A 19,158-nucleotide genomic window follows, 5' to 3' on the forward strand; every position below is an offset into this window, starting at 1 on the left:
GGGATCTCTCAGTGTTTGTCTGTCTCTTATTTGCTCTAGTTGAGGTATACACTGATCCTGCCCACATTAGAGGAGGTGGAGGTTTGCATCTGGTCTGGACTTTAAGAGGTATGAGGGCCAGAGGGTATGGTGTGGGGGTCAAGGGAAATAGCTTGGGGATGGCGGTTAGAGAACATTCAGAGAGTGGGTTCCTAAGGGCCAGAGCATGGAAAAGGAGGAGTTGGCTCAGGCTTCCACTGGGAGACCAGGAGGCTAACAGAGTCTCAGGGCCTGGATTACTTCTGCCATGGGCCGCTGATGGGGTTTGGGAGCTGAGGCCCCGGTGGCCTGGAGGGTCAGGCACTCAGTGAATGGGGGGGCACTTTTTCTAGCCCTTGGAAAAACAAAGAGCAGACCGGGTAGTAAAACAAAAGCAAAGGAGACCTGGAAGAACCTGACAGCCCTAATTCATCACGGCCCAAGTTTTTTCCTGTGTTCCCATTATATTTGTTTGTAAAAGTGGAAATCAATTTTGAAGGTAATTTTCTGGAAAGAATGGAAGGGAGGTGGGAGGGCCGGATAAGGCAGAGATGGTAAAAGGAAAAATTTAGGCCAGGCACAGCCCAGGGGCAGCTCTTGGCAAGGTGAAAGAAAATTGCATATTCAATCTCCATCCATGAATCTCCCTCACTGCTGCCCGCCTCCTGCTTGAAAACAATGAAGGCTTTTTCCCAACGCTGGGCAGGGCCTCAGTATCAGCCTCACTTTAACTTCAGGGTCATTAATTCCCTGATTATTGAAGGAGAAGAGAGGGTTGCAGCATCGTCAATTCCAAAGGCACCCCCCTATGTGATCGGACACTGGCTGGGGTGGGGTGGGGGGCACCTGGGGCAAAGTGAGGCATTGTTTGAGAAAGGTGTGAGGAGAGAGGAAATGGGGGAGCCACTGGACTATGGGGGAAGGAAGCCAGGAGGGTGGAAGAAGGCAGTCATTACTGCATACCTCTGTTGTGTTGTTATTGCAAATTAAAAGTAGCATGTTCCACTCCACAGCTATCTTTGGGGAGGGAGGGGCACCGAGGGAGGTGGGGGATCTTATCATTGCTTCTTCAGCAGACCAGCCGTGGTGTCACTGTGTGAGGTGACATTTGAATTTACAATTCCGCTGAGAAAAGCCATTAATTCACAAATTAACATTTCTCCCTCTCCCTCTCTCTTTAACACTCTCTCCCTCTCTCACATGGATGTGCAAGCAATTGAAAAGACAAAGGAAATAGCCTTAAGGAAGAGACTTTACTGCTAGTCTGTCTGTGCTGAGATTGCTCCCCCTGCTTCCAGATAGATAAACCAATTACCTGAGCAGCTCTGCTCCTGGCCGCCCGCGATCGCCTCCTTTTGTAGGCTGCCTCCATGGCTGGATTACACTCGGTGTATCTCATTAATGTAAACCAGGCGTGCCCTGGTCACCAAGCTCTCCTCCCAGCTCTCCTTCTGGAGGGGCAGTGGGAGGAGGGCTGGGGTCAGTAAAGGCAGGCAAGGAGGACCCCGAGGAAGACCAGAGGCTGCCACTGCCTGGCTTCCCAGGCCCTGGGCACTCGGGTGCAGCCTGCCGTATTGGCCGAGGCTGATGGCGGAAGTCGGTGGGTGAGCGCTCCTTGGTGGGCTTGCTCTGAACTGAGTGAGGGCTGGGTATGGCTGGGGGCAGAGGCAGGAGACAGAGCCTGACTCTCTCAGCGGCATTTTGGTCCGGATGCAGGGGGCTGGCAGAACCAGAGAGGGATCTGAGTGCTCCCTGCGTGGGAAGAGCTTGGGGAAGTTTTGCTGAGTACACACTATTTTAGTGGGATGGGATTCAGCCTGAAGAAGCTTGGAGAGAGGCTGAGGAGGGCCCAGAAGACATGGCGAGGTTGCACCATATTGGGTAAACAAAAACCCAGCACTTGGGTACAATTATGTCTGTTTACCACCTAATTCTGGCACACACACACACACACCCTCCCAACACACATACACGCACACCGACACACACACATGCACACCTAGCAATCCGACTCTTTTCCTAGAGAAGACGGGAGAAGGAGTGTGCTCCCAGGTTTCTAAAGTGAGCTTACATCCTGGGTAGGGAATTGCAGGGCCTCTCTCTGCTTTCGCTCTCCTCCCAGACCCTGGTTCAGCACTGTAAGAAGACATTTATGTTGGCAGGGGGCAGCTGAGCAGAGTTTTTGCTTCTCTCTTTTTTTTTTTTTTTTTTGGATGAAGTTTCACTCTTGTTGCCCAGGCTGGAGAGCAATGGCACAATCTCAGCTCACTGCAACCTCTGCCTCCCAGTTCAAACGATTCTCCTGTCTCAGCCTCCTGAGTAGTTGAGGTTACAGGCACCTGCCACCATACCCGGCTACTTTTTGTATTCTTAGTAGAGACGGGGTTTCACCATGTTGGCCAGGCTGGTCTTGAACTTCTGACCTCAGGTGATCCACCCACCTTGGCCTCCCAAAGTGCTGGGATTACAGGCATGAGCGACTGTGCCCAGCCTGAGTTTGTGCTTCTCTAAGGAGAGGTGTTCTGTGGATTATTGGTGGGATTCTATGATTTCACACACTGTACTATCTAGCACATCACAGACTCTCCCGTCCCTAGGAGATAGGCCCTATGAAGGTCCAGAAACCAAATCTATATGATGGTAACCGTCTGTCTAGACAAGTGCCTGACTTTAACTGCATTGGCTCAACCTGTGTTCATTTTCTAACTCATACTCAAAACCTGGCTAAGGTCCACTCAGTCCAAGAAAGAGCTGAGGTTCAAAGGTCAGCACTCACCAAAACATAGGGGAAAAAACTCATTTATGAACACACATTCATTGCTATGATTATATCTTCCTAGTAACCAAGGAAATTAAACTGTTCATACCTGAGGGGTGAGGTTTTCTGGCTTAGTTGGATCACATATTTTAGCCAAACTCTCTGGGTAGAGTTGGCCGTGAGCCTGTTGAATACTGACCATGTCATTATCCAGAGGTAGGTGTAGGTTCTGTGCATAGGTGATTTGTACTTTTTTGTGGGGAAGTACAGGGGTTTAGCCTTGGCTGTGTGGATCAACATAGGTGCATGCATCTGCATGTAAGTCCTTGCCTTTATATCAGAGACAGCAGCCAAATCACCAACTACCTTTGCTTCCCAACTAGTTAATGCTGTTGTGGATGAAGAATTCCATCTGGTTGTTTGGGGAAGTATTTTGAAGTTTAGCACAAAAGAGTATATATTTTTTCATAAAATGCCAGAAATTCAGAATAGAGAGGTCAATTCCACCCTACCAGGAGAGAAAATACAGAATTGCCCCAGAGGAGACTATATGTGTCCATCCACTGCTGGAAACTGGGGTGGGTGGGTGTAGGTATACCACTGTCTCAGCAAAGGCTGTCTGGTACTCCTGCCCAGCTCCACGTTTGCACCCTCATGGATGAGCACCCATCTTGTCTGAATACATCTTCAACTTCCTAGTCTTTCACTTGGCAACTACCTTCCAGCCCTGCAGGTAGGCATTGTTCTCCTTTCCCACCCAGCAAGGGCACCAAGCAGGAAATCTGCTGCCTCAGCTCTGCACTTCTTCCCCAAGCACAGGCTATGGAAGCAGGAAGGAGGAGATGAGCGCCTAAACTATCCCTGCGCCCTGCTACTCCTGAGTTCACCTCCCTGGGCGCCTCTTCCTCTGCAGACAAGTAGGAAGCTGAGAAGCGCAGGCAGCTGGAAAAAGGGTTTGGAGAGGATGTAGGCTGGGGAGACCCCAGATCCCTGCCTGCCAGCGGAATGGTCCTGGCAGCCTCCTTGACCATTGCTGTCCACCCTGGAGCCCAGAAAAAGACCCCTCCTACCCTGCCTTCCTTAGAGCCATGGTGGCCTTAGGGCTCTCTGGGACCCTCTCCATTTTGCCCCATTGGGGTAGAAAGGCATAGAGGGCTGGGGGAGGGCTGGGCCTGGCTCAGGGGCTGCGAGACAGATCACGAGCCTCAGAGCCGAGTTGCAGCCTCAGAGCTGAGTTGCAGCAGAGCCAGTAATTCAAACCATCCTGACCCTTCGGTGAACCCGAACCTGCTGACCTTGACAGCACTAGACAACAGAGGCCTCACAAACCTCAACCTGCATGGAGGCCTGGCCTTCCCTCCCTCCCATTCTTGGAGCCCTGTGGCCCATCCTCCAGGTGGCTCCTAATTTGGCTGCCCCCATGAAATGTCAGCATCCCCTCCTTCCCTGAGGCTCCACCTGCCTGCTTCAAAGCACCCTTTGTGCTCATCTCTACTGGAGACAAGTGTGTGGGCATCTCCTGGGGGCCTTTCCAGGACTGGGGCTGGGGCTTTATCCTGCAGGCAGAGCTTTTACACCTTGCCCTTCTCTTTCTGCCCCAGGCTTCACCTTTTTCAGGAGGACTGGCTAGAGTGTGTGTGCATGTGTATGTGTGTATGTGTGCGCATGTGTGTAAGGTTGGGGTACACACAGGGGCAGCGGTAGAATGTGATCCAGACGGCAGACAAGGGGAGGGAAGAGAAGCCAGAGGAAAGCAGCTCCAGGAACCTGCATTAAAGTAAATGCAGTTTATGAAGTTTATGCTTTCCTCCTAGGGAGAGCTGGATTCCATCCAACAGCCTCCCAGAGCCTGCCAAACAGCTCCTGAAGCAGAAAGTGCGAGCAGGAGAGCAAGCAAGCCAGTGACAGAGGGAGAGATGCACGGACATACTCACACACACTTGCTGCCTCACACAGATCTCCCTCAGCCCAGGCAGCCTGGGAAGCCTGGGATGGAGGGATGGAGACAGCAGGTTTGGTAGGAGTGACTCCAGGAGCCATTCTTTCCTCCTTTCTTCCCTCCTCACCTGCCATCTCCATCTCTTTAGGCAGAGTGCCCAGCATGAGCACTTGGGCAGTGTGGGCACCTGGGTGAACTGGTGGTGTGGGGAGCCGAGGGCACTGTGGGCCACCTGGGGCAGCCAGCCTGTAAGAGCTGCCTGGGTGAGGGACAGTGTGGGTGGTCTTGGGCAGTGGGTATGTGGTCTAGGCAGCAAAAGGGACCAGAATGCTATACAAAGGAACCTCTAGGGACTTGCTTTTTGTTCGGATGCTGGGGATCCATTTTTCTCTGGCATTTTGGTCTGAACCATGTGGGTGCCTTACAGCTACTGAAGATAGTTATTGAAGCCTTTTAAGGAGAAATAGAGACTGTATTTTTTTTCCTGGTAATTCAAAGGAAATAAGTGGTTGACAATGTTAAAGTATGAAAGCTCACAGAGGGACTTAAAAACAAGTTGGAGTATTGGAGTATCTGTTCTTCTGGACTCTTCTTCACGTGCACAAGCACTTGGGTTCATGCGTGTGTGCACTAATAATGTGTAAGTGGGCCAGGACCCTTGACTTTAGATGAAAGGGGAGTGTGGGGGAGAAAATGCCTGGAGAGGAAGTCCGCAGCCTAGGCCTTTGCTCTGGCCTGTGGGCTTGGCACCATCATGTTGCTTGCCCCTATGGCTTCTGCGACATACCTCAGCTGGGGACAGACAGTGAGAAGTCTATCTCCCTTCTCTTTCTGGGAACTCCATGTCTGCTCTATTCAAGTTCTACCAGGAACTGAGACAGAAGAGGATGACAGAGGTAGAACCATCCAGAAGCAGAGGATGGGGAGAAGAGGGCAGAAGGATAGCGAAGGATGCTCAGAAATTGCTGACTGTGGAGGACGCCTTGGGAAGCCAGGAGGTGCTAGGCACAGGAGACAGAAACTGGCCAAGGATGGCTTTGGTCCTTTCTCCCCGCTGCTCTCTCCCTCCCCCTCCCTCCCCTCTTCCCTCCACACATCTTTATTGGTTCTGGTAATAGCGTTGATTTGCATGTCAGGCAAAGCCTTGCTACACACACAAAAAGAAAACCCCAGCCCTGGCGGTGTGGCAGTGTCAGCTCTCGCTGTTGTTCGACAGTGTAAAATTAAATTAATAAAGCCCCCAACACAGGAAAACATAACAGGAAATTAATGGCCTTTACTGTCGCTCTGATGCAGTCATTTGCAACCCTGCTTTCCGCACCAAAGACTTCATAAATGCAAGCAGTTTCTCTAAACAAGCATACTTAGGGCAGCCTGGTATGTAATTTTTCGCCTTGCTTGTGTCCTTTGAGCTAACAAAGCCCCCTTTCCTCTTGGTTCCAGAGATTTCTAACTGGTTCTGGCCCCTGCTGGAGCCAAATGGGGACAGTACCAGGCAGAGGGCCCCACCCCCTCCCTGAGAGCCCAGAGAAGACTGGGGAAGGGCTAGGGTCCCAGGAGCTAGACGCTCAGTGAGCCCTCCTTCCCCACCAGCCCCTGCAGCAGGCCAGCAGAACTGCATACCAGTGCTCCCAGGCAGGAAAGTTGATCTCCTCGGGGAATTTCCCTAAACCCACTCAAGGCTCACCCCTCTCCTTCCTCCCCTGGGTCTGTCCTCCCTCTCCCACAACCTGTGTGTTCCCCTCCCGAGGCCTCTGGCCTTCACCTCCCTCCTCCTTGTCGGTACCCACTCTCCACCGTTCCACTTCTTCATACATGGGTCGCACACATCTAGGCTGGCTGTGACTTGGCAGTGGGTGCCACGCTCTTCTTCTCCATAGGTAACCTGGGGGCTCTTTTTCGGGGGAGCTAAGTTATTCAAAGTGAGGAAAGTAAATGTGCTGGTACAGTTCCCTGGGGTTCTAGGTTTCCTCTATATCTCCCTCTTCTCTATGGGTTGGTTAGGAAATGCCAGGGCCCTAAGGGGCCCCTCAGATCATCCCTCTGTCCTCGGCAGTTTTCAGTGAGCTAAGAGTCCTTGACTGCTTTGGTGTGTAAATCGGTAGGATATTGAGGAAACTGACACCTTCCTCTCTGGCCTCTCTGGGGATCTTTGTATCAATGTGGGCCCAGGTGCCCAGTGTGTTGGGAGGTATGAGAGGAACAGAGAACGAGGATGTGACTCTCAGGAGCTTACAGCCTACTGGGGAAGGCAAGGCTGTTGCACTCAGACAATTGGCTGTTCATTAAATGCCCAGACACATGGCTGTGTGTTCCATAGGAATCTGGGGAAATGGACTAGAAGGGCAAGCAGGAAATGGGGCTTGAGCCTGGGAGCCTGGGAGTGGCTGAGATTGAGAGAGGCCTTGGCTGGGCTGGATGGTGACAAGGCAGAGTGTCAGATTCTTAAGGGTCATCCTGCCTTATCTGCCACTCACCATAGAACTCTTTCCTCCAACAGTTCTGCCTGAAAGGCCACAGCCCTGCCTGGACATATGTCAGAGATGGACAGTGGCCATTGTTTGTTTGCAGCATCACTTTATACCAAGTCATGCGGGTTGAGGGAAGAGCACGGGATGTGGGATCCAAATGTCCAGATGTGGGTCCATCTCCACTCCCTACTTGCTCTGGGACCTTTGACTCATTACATAATATCTCTGAATCTCAGTTTCCTCATCTTTAAAATAGAGGTAATGGCATTTGCCACAGAGAATGGTGGTGGTGGTAAAGCTCTCCATATGACACCCTCCCTTCCCTTCCCTCCCTCCCTTTCATCCACTCCACTTTATTTACTGAGCTCTTGGCAAATGCTGGGCTGGGTCCTGGGTGGATTTCAGATTCTCACATGATATGGTTTCTGCCCTTGGAGTTCCCTCACCATCCTGGTTACCCATCTCAGAATTCGTTATTGAAGGTTAAAATTCCTCTGAAATGAACACTGAACTCCAAAGACAGTCTAACCAATGCCAGGCACAGTAGAGCCTTGCCACTCTCCCATCTGGAGACTCTACATCCATATAGCCTAAGATTACATTTGATTTTTTAGCAGCCATGTCAGACTCAAGCTCATATTGAGTTCGTGGTCAACTAAAACCTCGAGATCTTTTTCACATCAATTGCTATCAAGCCAGGTCTACCCCATTCTGCACTTGTGTAATTGATTGTTTTTAACCTAAACATGGGCATTCCATTTATCCCTGCTGAATTTCATCTTCTTGGTTTGGGTTCTTAATTCTACCCGAGTAAGGTCATAAGGATGTCTTCTATATCATCATCCAACTAGTTTTTTTCAAAAGAGTTATTTTCCTTGAAAACACGGGAAAGCCACATGGCCCACCAATGGGGACCTCCTCCTGGCTGCTGTAAGTGAATGAATGCTTTGGGAACTACTGAGCCCAACAGCCATCAATCATTTTACTTGTTTTCATCTTGTCCATTATGCTAGGAAGGAGATTCTTTGTTAAATGTTAACACTCACTACTTCCACATAATTTCGTTAATAAATTATTTTTAAAAATCTAGTTTACATTGATGAGCAAATTGAGTGCCTGCTATGTACAACGTATGGCTGGACTGATTTACAAAGGTAAATAGGACACAGTCCTTGACCTCAAGAAACTTACAATCTAGCAGGGAGGTAGACATACACATCATTATATAAGCAGAATGTGATGAATGCTGTGATCAAGGCATGAGGTCATATGATGAACGAAAAAAACAAAGGAGCAGTTGCTTCCAGTCAGGGCAACTAGGGAAGTGTTTATGAGGGAGGTATTTGATCTAAGTGTTGATATGGAGTAAATATGCCACAATTTATTTTTGCGAGTGTGTTCAAGCTCTGGGGTTCACCATTTTCTTTTCTGTTGCCCGTAAATTAACTGTATAATAATTTCTTTTAAAGAATTTCCAGAGCCTGATCCTGAATTTATGATTTTGAGTATCATTTGCATATGTGTACCTCTTCCCCCTTTTCTGACAGGCAGGATGGCATTGGGCTTGTCACTGCCTCATCCTTTCTTTGTGACATCTCAGGGATCATCAACAGCAGTTTTAGGGTCCTGTCTGGACCTGGGAAAGTTCATTGAAATGGCCAGAGGTTACCTGCCTAGCCCCTCCCTGACCAGGGCACCAGTGCCCTCCTACTGGGCTCAGTTTGAAGATTCTTTCCTTTGGAGAAGACAAAAGCAAGCTAAGGGTTGAGAAGTTCTGCCTTCTCTCTCAATATTACATCCTCTTCCCTAGGACTGAACCAAAACCTGCCTTTCTTTTCTTTCTTTCCCCAAGGCCCTTTTTTGTTGTCTCAGCTTGTTCTGAGCTTTTGTCTTCCTGACAGGCTCATGCCACCCTCATATCCATCCTTGGTTATGGTCCCCCCCTTCCATCTGTATAAGAGGAAAAAAAGTGCCTTCTATGATCCTAAGTGCAATACATGCTCATTGGGAAATACCTGGAAGAGATAGTAAATTTTTAAAAATTCACTCACAATGTCATCACCAGGAGATAACCACTGTTGAATTTGGTATATTCTCCCATTCTCTTTCTTTTTTGTGTATATATAATTTTTAATCAAAAATTGAACAATACCATATAAACAGCTTCATGTCTTGCCATTTTCACCTAACATTACTTAATATAGGACCATTTTCACATATCATTAAATATTCTTTGAAAACACGATTTTTTAATGGCTGTATAATCTTCCACTGTTCGATGTACATGTCCTTTTAAAATCTGGGATCATCATATTTTAAAGCTTATCTGTGTGCAACAACAGTGATTTTCCTTAAATGTCCTTCTCTTTTCACCCCTCCCCCACTCCCACTCCCTTTATGCTGTCAGGTTGATTATTTGAGCTTATAGAAGCAGAATTTCATTTTTAGAGCATCCCGTCCTCGTGGAATTGTGGTCTCTTTTAGAATCTCTTGCCATGGAATCCCTGGCCATGTCTTTCCCCCAACATGGAGCATTTTGCTTTCCTCAATTCAGATTCTGCCCAGCACCCCCTTCCTGAGCTACTGTCAACTCTAGACATGCTTGCTTTCGCCCTGCATTCCCGTCATTTCCCTTTCATCAGTTTTTCTTTCTTGGTCAGAATTAAGTGGCCTGCAATAGTGGAAAGGGATCTGAGCTAGGAACCTCAGTTCCCATTCTTATGACGACTAGCTATATGACATGGGAAAATTACCTAACTTCTCTGAGCCTGGCTTTTGGTTTTTGTCTTAACTTTAAATATCTAAGAGGGAATCCAATTAAATTCTCTTCATGATATTTTCCAGCTGTAGAATGTGAGTGACACTGAATTCAGAGTAGCAGCCTCCTTTGTTGCTTCTTTTTCCTTCTAGAAGGTAAAATGTTGAGCATAGCAAGTTAAGAACTGATCAATCTTTGCTTTTGGAATTCTTGTCAACAAATCAGCCAACATTCATGATCACCTTCTGTACATGAAGTTTATAAAGTTGAAAGCTATGGGACTCCTGCCTTCAAAATTCACAGTTCAGAGGAGAAAACAAACATTAAATAATAACTGTGATAAGAAGAGATTCTAAATTTGGCTCTGCCACTTATTGGCTATCATAAGTTGTTCTGGGTAAATTGCCTAATCTCTCTATCCCTCAGTTTCTCCAGGTTAGGAGCTTAGCTGCCAGAGGCATGTTGCCAGGGTTGACTTCTGGCTCCTCCACCATCCATGAGGCGTGTAACCTTGGAAAAGTTCCTTAATCTCTGCACTTTCATTTCCCCATCTACAAAATGGGGACAATAATGTTTAAGTTCTTGTGAAAATTAAGTGAGTTAATATATGTAAGATTATCAGAGGAGTGCTTGATATATACTAAGCACTTAATAAATGTTAGTTGCTGTTATTGTAAGGGTTAAATCAGTGCATGCATGTTAAGCATAGTGTCTGGTATCCAAGTAGAAACTGGATTTGTTTTAGTTATTATTAGTACTATTTCTACAATAGAGGTTTGGATAGATGGCTGTTAGAATGCAGAGAAAGGAGAAATTAATGGTGAGGGAGGAGCTAACAGCCCTCTTGTATATGTCTGAGGAAACTCAATCCAGAAAAGCTCAGGAGATTTATAGCAAATGAGCAACAAAAGTAGGATTTCAACCCAGGAGATGTTACTTCTGGTCTAGCATTGTGTTAGGGTCACTAGTACAGTTAGTGTCCCTAGAAGCTGGTAGATGTGAATGGGCATAGCAAGCCTGAGGTCAGGCAGGCCCACAGCCACCCCAGCCTCCCCCGTTTATAAACTCACTGAGTGTTTAGAAGCTGGGCTTGGTCAAGTACAGCAGGTAGTTTCCCAGGGCTAGAAGGCTAGAAGGCTGGGCAGAACCTGGTCTTGCCCCAAGCCAAGGTTTGGGCCAGATTTCCAAAGCCTTCTTCATGTCCACCTCTTTTTTTTTTTTTTTTTTTTGGACAGGGTCTCACTCTGTCTCCCAGGCTGGAGTGCAGTGGCATGATCTCAGCTCACTGCAGCCTCCACCCCCAGGGCTCAAGTGATCCTCCAATCTCAGCCTCCCAAGTAGCCTGGGCCACAGGCACATGCTACCACACCCAGCTAATTTTTATATTTTTAGTAGAGACGGAGTTTCACCATGTTAGCCAAGCTGGTCTTGACCTCCTGCGCTCAAGCAATCTGCCCACCTCGGCCTCCCAAAGTGCTGGGATTACAGGAGTGAGCCACTGCACCTGGCCCACTTTATACCCACCTCTTGAGCTTGGCTTGGGAACTGTGGCCAGGCCAGACTCACTGAATGTCCAGTTTAAAGATGGGAAGCAATGGGGCATATCATCCATCTCCCTGGACAAGCAGTGTCACCATAGCTCCTTTCCCAGCCCGGCCCTCTGAAGCCCCTTCCCTCCTCTCTCCTTTTTCCTATCTATTCCTCCCTCACTCCCGGAATCCCACTTCCCCCTCATCCTCTCTTCCTCCCTCCCTTCTCCTGTCTCCCTTACCTCTCTCTTCATTCCGGAACACTCCTTCCTTTTCTATCCTCCTCCACTCTCCCTTGTGAACACCGCCCCTCCCCATCCATCAATCCTCCCTCCTCTCCCAGTCTGGACAGCACCTGACCTCTGGGGAGCCACCCCATTCCTCAGCTCCCAAACCTCACTCCCTGTTCCTAGTTGGACCTCCACCTCCCTGGTCCTGCTGTGCCGCCGTGGGGGTGGGGCTGGGGCTGCACAGGCGGGCTGCCCTGAATGACAAGTGGGGATATTGATCGCGTTCTGAACTCAGCCCAGCCGATAGAAGGTAATTAATGACTCCATTTGCCTCACTACCGAGGAGAACAATTGAGTTTGAAACTGCAACAACTGGCAGCTGGGAAGACTAGGGGGCAGCCTGGGGGTGAGCCCCTCAGAGGCAGAAGTAATGTGTGGAGTAGCTAGGCAGAGAGAGCACCCTCTGAGCAGAGGCCACCATCAGAACGGGCAGAGCCCCCATCCCCAGCACAGCTGGCCCCTGAGCCCCACTGCTCCCCCAGCCCTTGAGGCCTGAGGCCCATCACCCACTGTTCCACCTGCCTCCACGCTTTTCTCTTTTCTTCCCATATCACTTTTTGAGGTCATTTTCTGCCTGTGGATGAAGACTCAGTTTCCCCAAGACTGCTTCTTGCCAGCTGTGCAATCTTACACATATTTTGAACTCTCCCTGAGCCTGTTTCCTCGTTTGTAAAATTGAACTAACAGTATCACTTTTGCAAGAGTTCTGTGAAGACTGTGGATAATGTGTATAAAGTACCTTGAGCCTGCCCAGAACACAGTAAGTGCTCAGTAAATGATGATGGATCCTTGACAGAGAAGGCAAACGTGGTAGAGTGGAGAGAGCTTCGGAGTCCGACATCCCTGAGTTCACATCCAGGCTCTGCTGCTTCCTAGCTGTGCAGTGTTGAACAAATAATTTTGCCTCTCTAAGACTATTTCCTTTTCTAGAAAATGAGAGTAATAATAAGTACCTCGTAAAGTTTGAAGAGGTTGATGAGTGTAGGTGAAAGCCCTAATATCATTACTTTCTCAATAGACAGATAGATGTTTGTATCTGAGCTTAGAAAACTGAAGTTAGTGTAATTCTTTTTTTTTTTTTTTTTGGGACAGAGTCTCACTCTGTCACCCAGGCTGGCATGATCTCAACTCACTGCAACCTCCGCCTCCTGGGTTCAAGCGATTCTCCTGCCTCAGGCCTCCCGAGTAACTGGGATTACAGGCGCCCACCACTACGCCCAGCTAATTTTTTGTATTTTTAGTAGAGATGAGGTTTTACCATGTTGGCCAGGCTGGTCTCTAATTCATGACCTTGTGATTCACCCGCCTCAAGCCTCCCAAGGTGCTGGGATTATAGGAGTGAGCCACCGTGCCCAGCCAAAATTAGTGTAATTCTTTGCTATACTTAAATTCTTCTCAAATACCTCATCTTGCTTCCTGGGATTTGATGGGCAACCCCATTCATCCCACCCTGATTTTGTAGACTTTGATGAGCCTTGGTGCTTTCTGACCAAGGAAATGACATCATTTCATTTTCATTTTCATTTTCTTTATTTTTCTTTTCTTTTCTTTATTTATTTATTTATTTTTTGGAGACAGGGTCTCACTCTGTTGTCCAGGCTGAATGCAGTGGCACTATCTTAGCTCACTGCAGCCTTGACCTCCCAGGCTTAAGCAATATTTCCGCCTCAGCCTCCTGAGTAGCTGAGCCACAGGTGCATACAACTATGCCCAGCTAATTTTTTATTTTTTGTAAAGGTGAGGTCTCGCTATGTTGCCCAGGCTGGTCTCACACTCCTGGACACAAGCAATCCTCCAGCCTCAGCCTCCCAAAGTGTTGAGATTACAGGCATGAGTCACTATGCCTGGCCAATTATTTCATTTTATCTATTACCACCACCCCCAACTGTTTCTTGTCCCTTGCAGTGACCCTTCTGTCCCTAGCCCTGTTCCCAAGACAGTGTTCAGGGGGTGTCCCCCTCCCCAAGCTGCTGAGACCCCACTGGACAACTCCATTCATGACTGGCCAGTGCCAGGGCCCTGACCTGGGGTGAAGGGTGTGAGATAGGGCCCAGCTCCAGGGCCACCCAGGAATAGATGGGGAGTGAGCGCAGGGCTGAATGAATGAGGAGATGAGATCTTTAGATTGAGGAGTAAAGACATTTTTAATAGTGATTTTAGAAGTAGCACATACTAATTGCACAAAGTCTGGATGATATGGAAAAACTTAGATGAAAAGAAAATAAAAATTTCTTGTGATTGGGAAGTAACCGCTGTCACCATGCCGGCAGCTCTCCTTCCAGTCAAGTTGATCTTTGGTTTTGGAGTTCTCTTCGTTTGCCCGGAGACTAGGGACCTGCTGCCAGTAGCCCCACACTCTGGGCTCTGGCTAGGCAGGCAGCCACTCTGTCCATCCGTTTAGTCCACAGCTGTCGGGGCACCTGCCCTGTGCCAGGATCCCCAGCAAATGTCCCCTTGAGCCAGTCACTTGCCCTCGCTTCACCTGCACCTCATTTACTCTGAGCCTCAGTCTCCTCCCCAGTAAAAAGGGATTAAAATCCCTACCTACCTTGGAGAGTGGTTGGGAAGCCCATATAACCTAAGATCTATGAAGACCTTTTGTTAAATGCTAAGCAAATATGAAACAGTCAGAGAAGAAGACAATATGAGCTTTGTTATCCTCGAAAGAATAATCTATGTCAAAGTTTTGACTCAGCAGTTTGTTTAATTGAATTAATTTATTTACGTACTATCCATGTTCCAAAAAGACCTGTGGTAGCTCACCCCCTTGAGAGTGCTCATGCCACAGTGGACAGAGCACCTGGAATGGCCCAGTCCTGGGAGTCCCATTCCCCAGTCGTGTGACCTTGGAAAAGTCACTGCCCACCCCTGCTAGTTATGGTAACATGAAAAATTTGGACCAGACATCCCCTAATCATCTGGGCACAGTCTGCACTCAGCCAGCACCTGTGCCACAGGCTGTAGCCTCCATTTGGGGAGGGTGCCAGGCAAAGAACGAGGGATGCCGAGAGGAAGGCTGTGCCCTGGATGGAGCCAAGTGGCCTTCAACTGGGCCCACTGTGTTTGGCACCCAGGCTGCAGAGTGAAATGATTTAGAGGGCAGGCTCTGTACTCAGACAGACCCAGATTCAAATCTGGCTGTCATTTACTAGCTGCATGGCCTTTGACAAGCTACTTAACCTCTCTTTGCTTCAGCTTCCTTATCTTTAAAATGGGTATCATAGTACTTCCCTCACAGGGTTGTCGGAAGAATTAAATGAGCTCTGTAAATAACAGCAATGGCGTGTTATGAGTTCTTGATGCTTGTGAGCTGCTACAGAATGGGAGCTGGGCAGGGGGCAGACGGAGAATGAGGCTGAACCCTCCCTCTATGGAGACTGACTAGCACAGGGTCCCTTCCTTGCTCTGTTTCATCTTATTAAACCCACAGCCACCATATTTTCCAGCCCCAATCTAAAAATGTGGCCAGAGAATGGGGAAGAATACTGGAAATCAGAATTGCTCCTGAAAGCCCAGGACACGTGACCAGCAGCCTCCAGCCCTCTTGGTGCAGGGAGTTCAAATGTAGATGTGTTCTCCAGGCCCCAGTCTCAAGCAGCCTCTGCCACCTGCTTTGGATGGCAGCTCAGCAGCCCCGGGGTTAAGTTCTGCTGCTCACCAGGAACACAGTATTCTCTGTCTATTGGTAGAGGCACCGGAGATGGGCAGGATGGTGTTGCTGAGAGTGGGAAAGGCCTGTGCGTCAGAGTTGATGCTGTTAGAGGCTAACAAGCAGTGGGGATAGCACATCTTTTGCTAGCCAGGGACGTGTGGGGCTTACCTGATGAGAGACTGGGTGTCCTGGGGTGCCAGGCCAGTCAGGTGGCCAGTCCCAAAACCTTCTGCCAGAGGTATGGCTTTGAATACCACCCAAGAGAGTCTGAGTACCTACTCGGGGCCATTCCTGATTCTGGAGTCACAGAAATGCATTAGTCACGGTCCCTGCCACAAGGTGCTCTTTGACTGGCTGCTGGGCATGGGGGCAAAGGGGCTGTTGGGTAGGGGATCTTCTTTGGAATGGATGGTGTCTAATCACTCACGCGCTTTCCTTCCCTGCTCACTAGATTAAGATCGGCTTTTACATCCTAGAAACCTAGATTAAGATTGGCTTCTGCTTCCACCTCTGTTTCAGCCCAGCTCTGCCAGACAGCCCTTAAACAGCTGGGCCTGACAGTGGTCTCTTTCTTCCTCCTTGTCGTCCCATCTGAGACTTTGCCCTTGGAAAGTCCCATGCTGAGCTCGCTCCCCATCTTCCCGGGAGAATCCTCTAGGTGGTCAGCACTGACAGCCATCTTCCTTCTTTCCTTTTTGACTCCTCCTCCTTTACTCTCTTCTTCTTTTCCTCCTCCACTCCTTCCGCTGCAAAGCCACTCTCATCCAGGCCCTGGGCACCAGGTAGCAGGACACTCATGCTTCAGCGAAAGCAGAGCCAGCTGGTTTTATTCCTGCAGTAAGTGTCCTCACCCCAGCCAGCGCTTCCAGCTTCTGGTGCGGAAGGCTTCTTCCCTTTCTTCCCCTCCTTCTTTCTGCCCTTCCCTGCCTCTGGGCTTCCTCCTTCCCTGAGCTTATCCTCCTTGGACCTTCTGATCCAGGGCTTCTCCCAACCTCCTTTCCTCATTCCCTTCCTGCCCTCTTTCCTTGCCTTCATTCCTCCCTTCCTTCCCTAGCTGATGGAAGGTTGCCACCCCCTCCTCTGGAAAGAGCCCGTGAGAGCCTATGGTACGTGTGGTGGATTTGGAGGGCTGGCTGGCTGTCCCCCATCAGTAACGCCGCCGCTGCCGTCTCCTGGGCCCTGTGGTTCACCTCCCTGCTCCCCATAAGTTTCTTTGTGCTCCTTTGCCATTCATCATGACTGCTGCCTTCCCTCTCCTACAGGAGTTCCTGCAAGCCTCCTCCAGCCTCTCTGGGGGGCGGGGGTTCTCCGCATGCTTTCATCACACCACTTTGTTTTTCTTCTCCTCTAGCACCTCCTTTCTCCTCCCCACTTCCCTCTCCTCTGCTTCCCCGCCTCCCACTGCCACCTCTTCCAGTAGCAGGCTTCCTTAGCCTTTGCCTCCTTTCCCTCCCCCTTCCCCTCCTTTGCTGCCTCTGTAACCTGTCTTACCACCAGGGCCTGAGTATACAAAAAAATAATAAATAAATGAAAAGGTCAGTGAGTGGAGGGAGCAGCAATAACCCCTAAAACAGTACTATCAGTGGAACATGATTGATCAATTGAATTCCATAGTGGCTGAAAAATGTGGGATTAAGTAGTGTATTATACGCACAATGAGTTGAGGCATGATGTTCATTTCAAGTTCATTTCGCCGGCCTCTGCCACCAGATCAGGCAATCAATAGGGGCAGCAGATATCATATATCACCTCTCTGCGGGCCGGGGAGAGAGCACCATAATCTCTCGCAAATTTAGAGTGACAGATTTGTCAAGATCTGAAGGGCTCCTGAATAAATGAAGGCAAAGAGACTCCTCCAGCCAGTGACCTGAGGACAAAGCTTCAGTTCAGCCCCTACACACACACACACACACACACACACACACACACACAGAGTGAGCCAAGCCACACACAGACAGGCATGTACAGAAATCTACACAGAGGCATGAGGGGAGTCCTGCCACACATGCACACACATAATGTGTGAACACATGCTCACAAATACACCCTCTCTGCCCCTGCAATAACCATATATGAAGATATCTGATGCTTTCCTCAGCCCTGACAGTCCGGCTTCCCCAAAAGGTAGGAGGGCTCCAGGAAGGGAGAATCAAACACAATAGGACACGCAAGTAGCTACAGGGAGTGAAATGAGGATGACGGCACATCCTGAAAAAAGAAGTAGGCACAGGAGAAATGGGGCATGTGGCCTCACAGTCCTCATGCAATCACACACAGACACACACATCCTTTCAGGAAGCTTCTCATTTTATTTCCACACACACAGACCCGTGTTTATCTGGATGTTTATTTATGTACAAGTGCATAGACACGCAATACTCACACAAAAGGGAAAAATAAATTTACCACACTTCTACTTTCAACTCATATGTTGATGCACACATCCCATAAGACTGAAATGATTCCAGAGCCTTATGCAGAAAAAACCACAACCACCAAGCTTTATGTCCATGGAAACAAATACCATTGAAGCTGCTTCTGTCTGTCTTCTTCAGATGTGGTCCTGGTCTTGATCTCTGTCTCTCTCTCCCACTCTTTCTCTCTCTCCTTCTCTCTGTCCTCTTTCTCTCTCTCCCTCACACACACACATACACACACACACACTTTCTTTGCTTTCCCACCCCCTCCAGAATAGATATGGAGGGAAGATGGGAGGTCACGTTAAGAAAGCAGACCCCATGCTCTGTCTGGGAGCCCAGCAAGGGAGGATGGCTGCAGGTTGAGTTAATCAATATGTAATATTTTCTATGGTCTCCTGAATGATACTGTATGGTGTTACTGTATATAATGCAATATTGATTATATCATATCGCATAATCACCTATAAACTGATATATATAACAGTCCCAGAGGAACACCCTGGGGCCTCCGGCATGGGCTGGCCCCAGGCCCAAGGCTCCTTAGCTGGTCTCGGGCTGAGAGAAGCCTGGAGTGACCAAGCTGGTATGGGGTTTGGGGGGGAACCCCACTTTGGAGAGATGCAAGGTGTGGGTTCAGAGAGAGGCAGCAGAGCAGGCACATTGCCTACTGTACACCTTGAAAACTCCAGGGAACTGACGCTGGGAGGCAAGGATAGGGCAGGGGTGAGAACGCCTGAGGAAAGGGGACATGGAGACGGGATTGGCCTGTAGCCTCGGGGGAGCAGGCACCAGTGTGACAAGTCTCTGCTCCCTCTGGAGACTTGCAGGAGGAACCAGGTGACCAAGAAACTGGCTCCTGTAGGAGGCTTGAGCGTGGGTCCAGGTTGGAGACAGAGGCCGAGAAGGTGGCCAGGGCATAGAGGCACCCACAGGGGCCCTTCTGTGGGCTCTACCCAAGCGGGAGCTTTGCTGTTCTAGCGACACCTCTTTCCTCCCGCTTGCTTCCCTCTGGCCTCAGTCCTGGCCCAACCCAAGCAGAGTGCCTCAGCTCTGCCTCAGAGCCCCTCCTCCCTTGGGGCGAAGTTGATTACTTTACCCAGTCTCCAGGTTACACCCGGCCTTGGAAATTTGATGGTTTTCAACCCTTGGAATTAGTGGAACTGAAATTCATCTCAGAGCCGAGTTCAATTCTCCACAGGCTCAGTAATGCCAGTGTGAGACACCCAGCTTCTTTCTTCCCCAGGCTGGCCCTGGCTTGGGGGCAGGGGGTGGTTCAGGGAGACATGCCCCAGGGAGCTGGCTCCACCTCTGCCTAATCCTTCT

At 49.2% G+C, this 19,158-nt stretch overlaps 1 protein-coding gene across 5 annotated transcripts in view; it reads left to right on the top strand.

Annotated features, from left to right (window-relative positions):
- Positions 1–19,158, top strand: part of PAX2 (paired box 2) — a 94,000-nt gene that overhangs the window by 51,208 nt on the left and 23,634 nt on the right. For 2 of the 5 annotated variants that reach the window (XM_054436277.2, XM_054436278.2), the window contains exon 7: positions 40–108. The exons of the other annotated variants lie outside the window; for them this stretch is intronic. In XM_054436277.2, the coding sequence (XP_054292252.1) occupies positions 40–108 (69 nt within the window). The remainder of the gene's footprint in view (positions 1–39; positions 109–19,158) is intronic. 5 annotated transcript variants of the gene reach the window in all.

This window comes from Pongo pygmaeus, chromosome 8 (genome assembly GCF_028885625.2).
Source record: "Pongo pygmaeus isolate AG05252 chromosome 8, NHGRI_mPonPyg2-v2.0_pri, whole genome shotgun sequence".
NCBI lineage: Eukaryota > Metazoa > Chordata > Mammalia > Primates > Hominidae > Pongo > Pongo pygmaeus.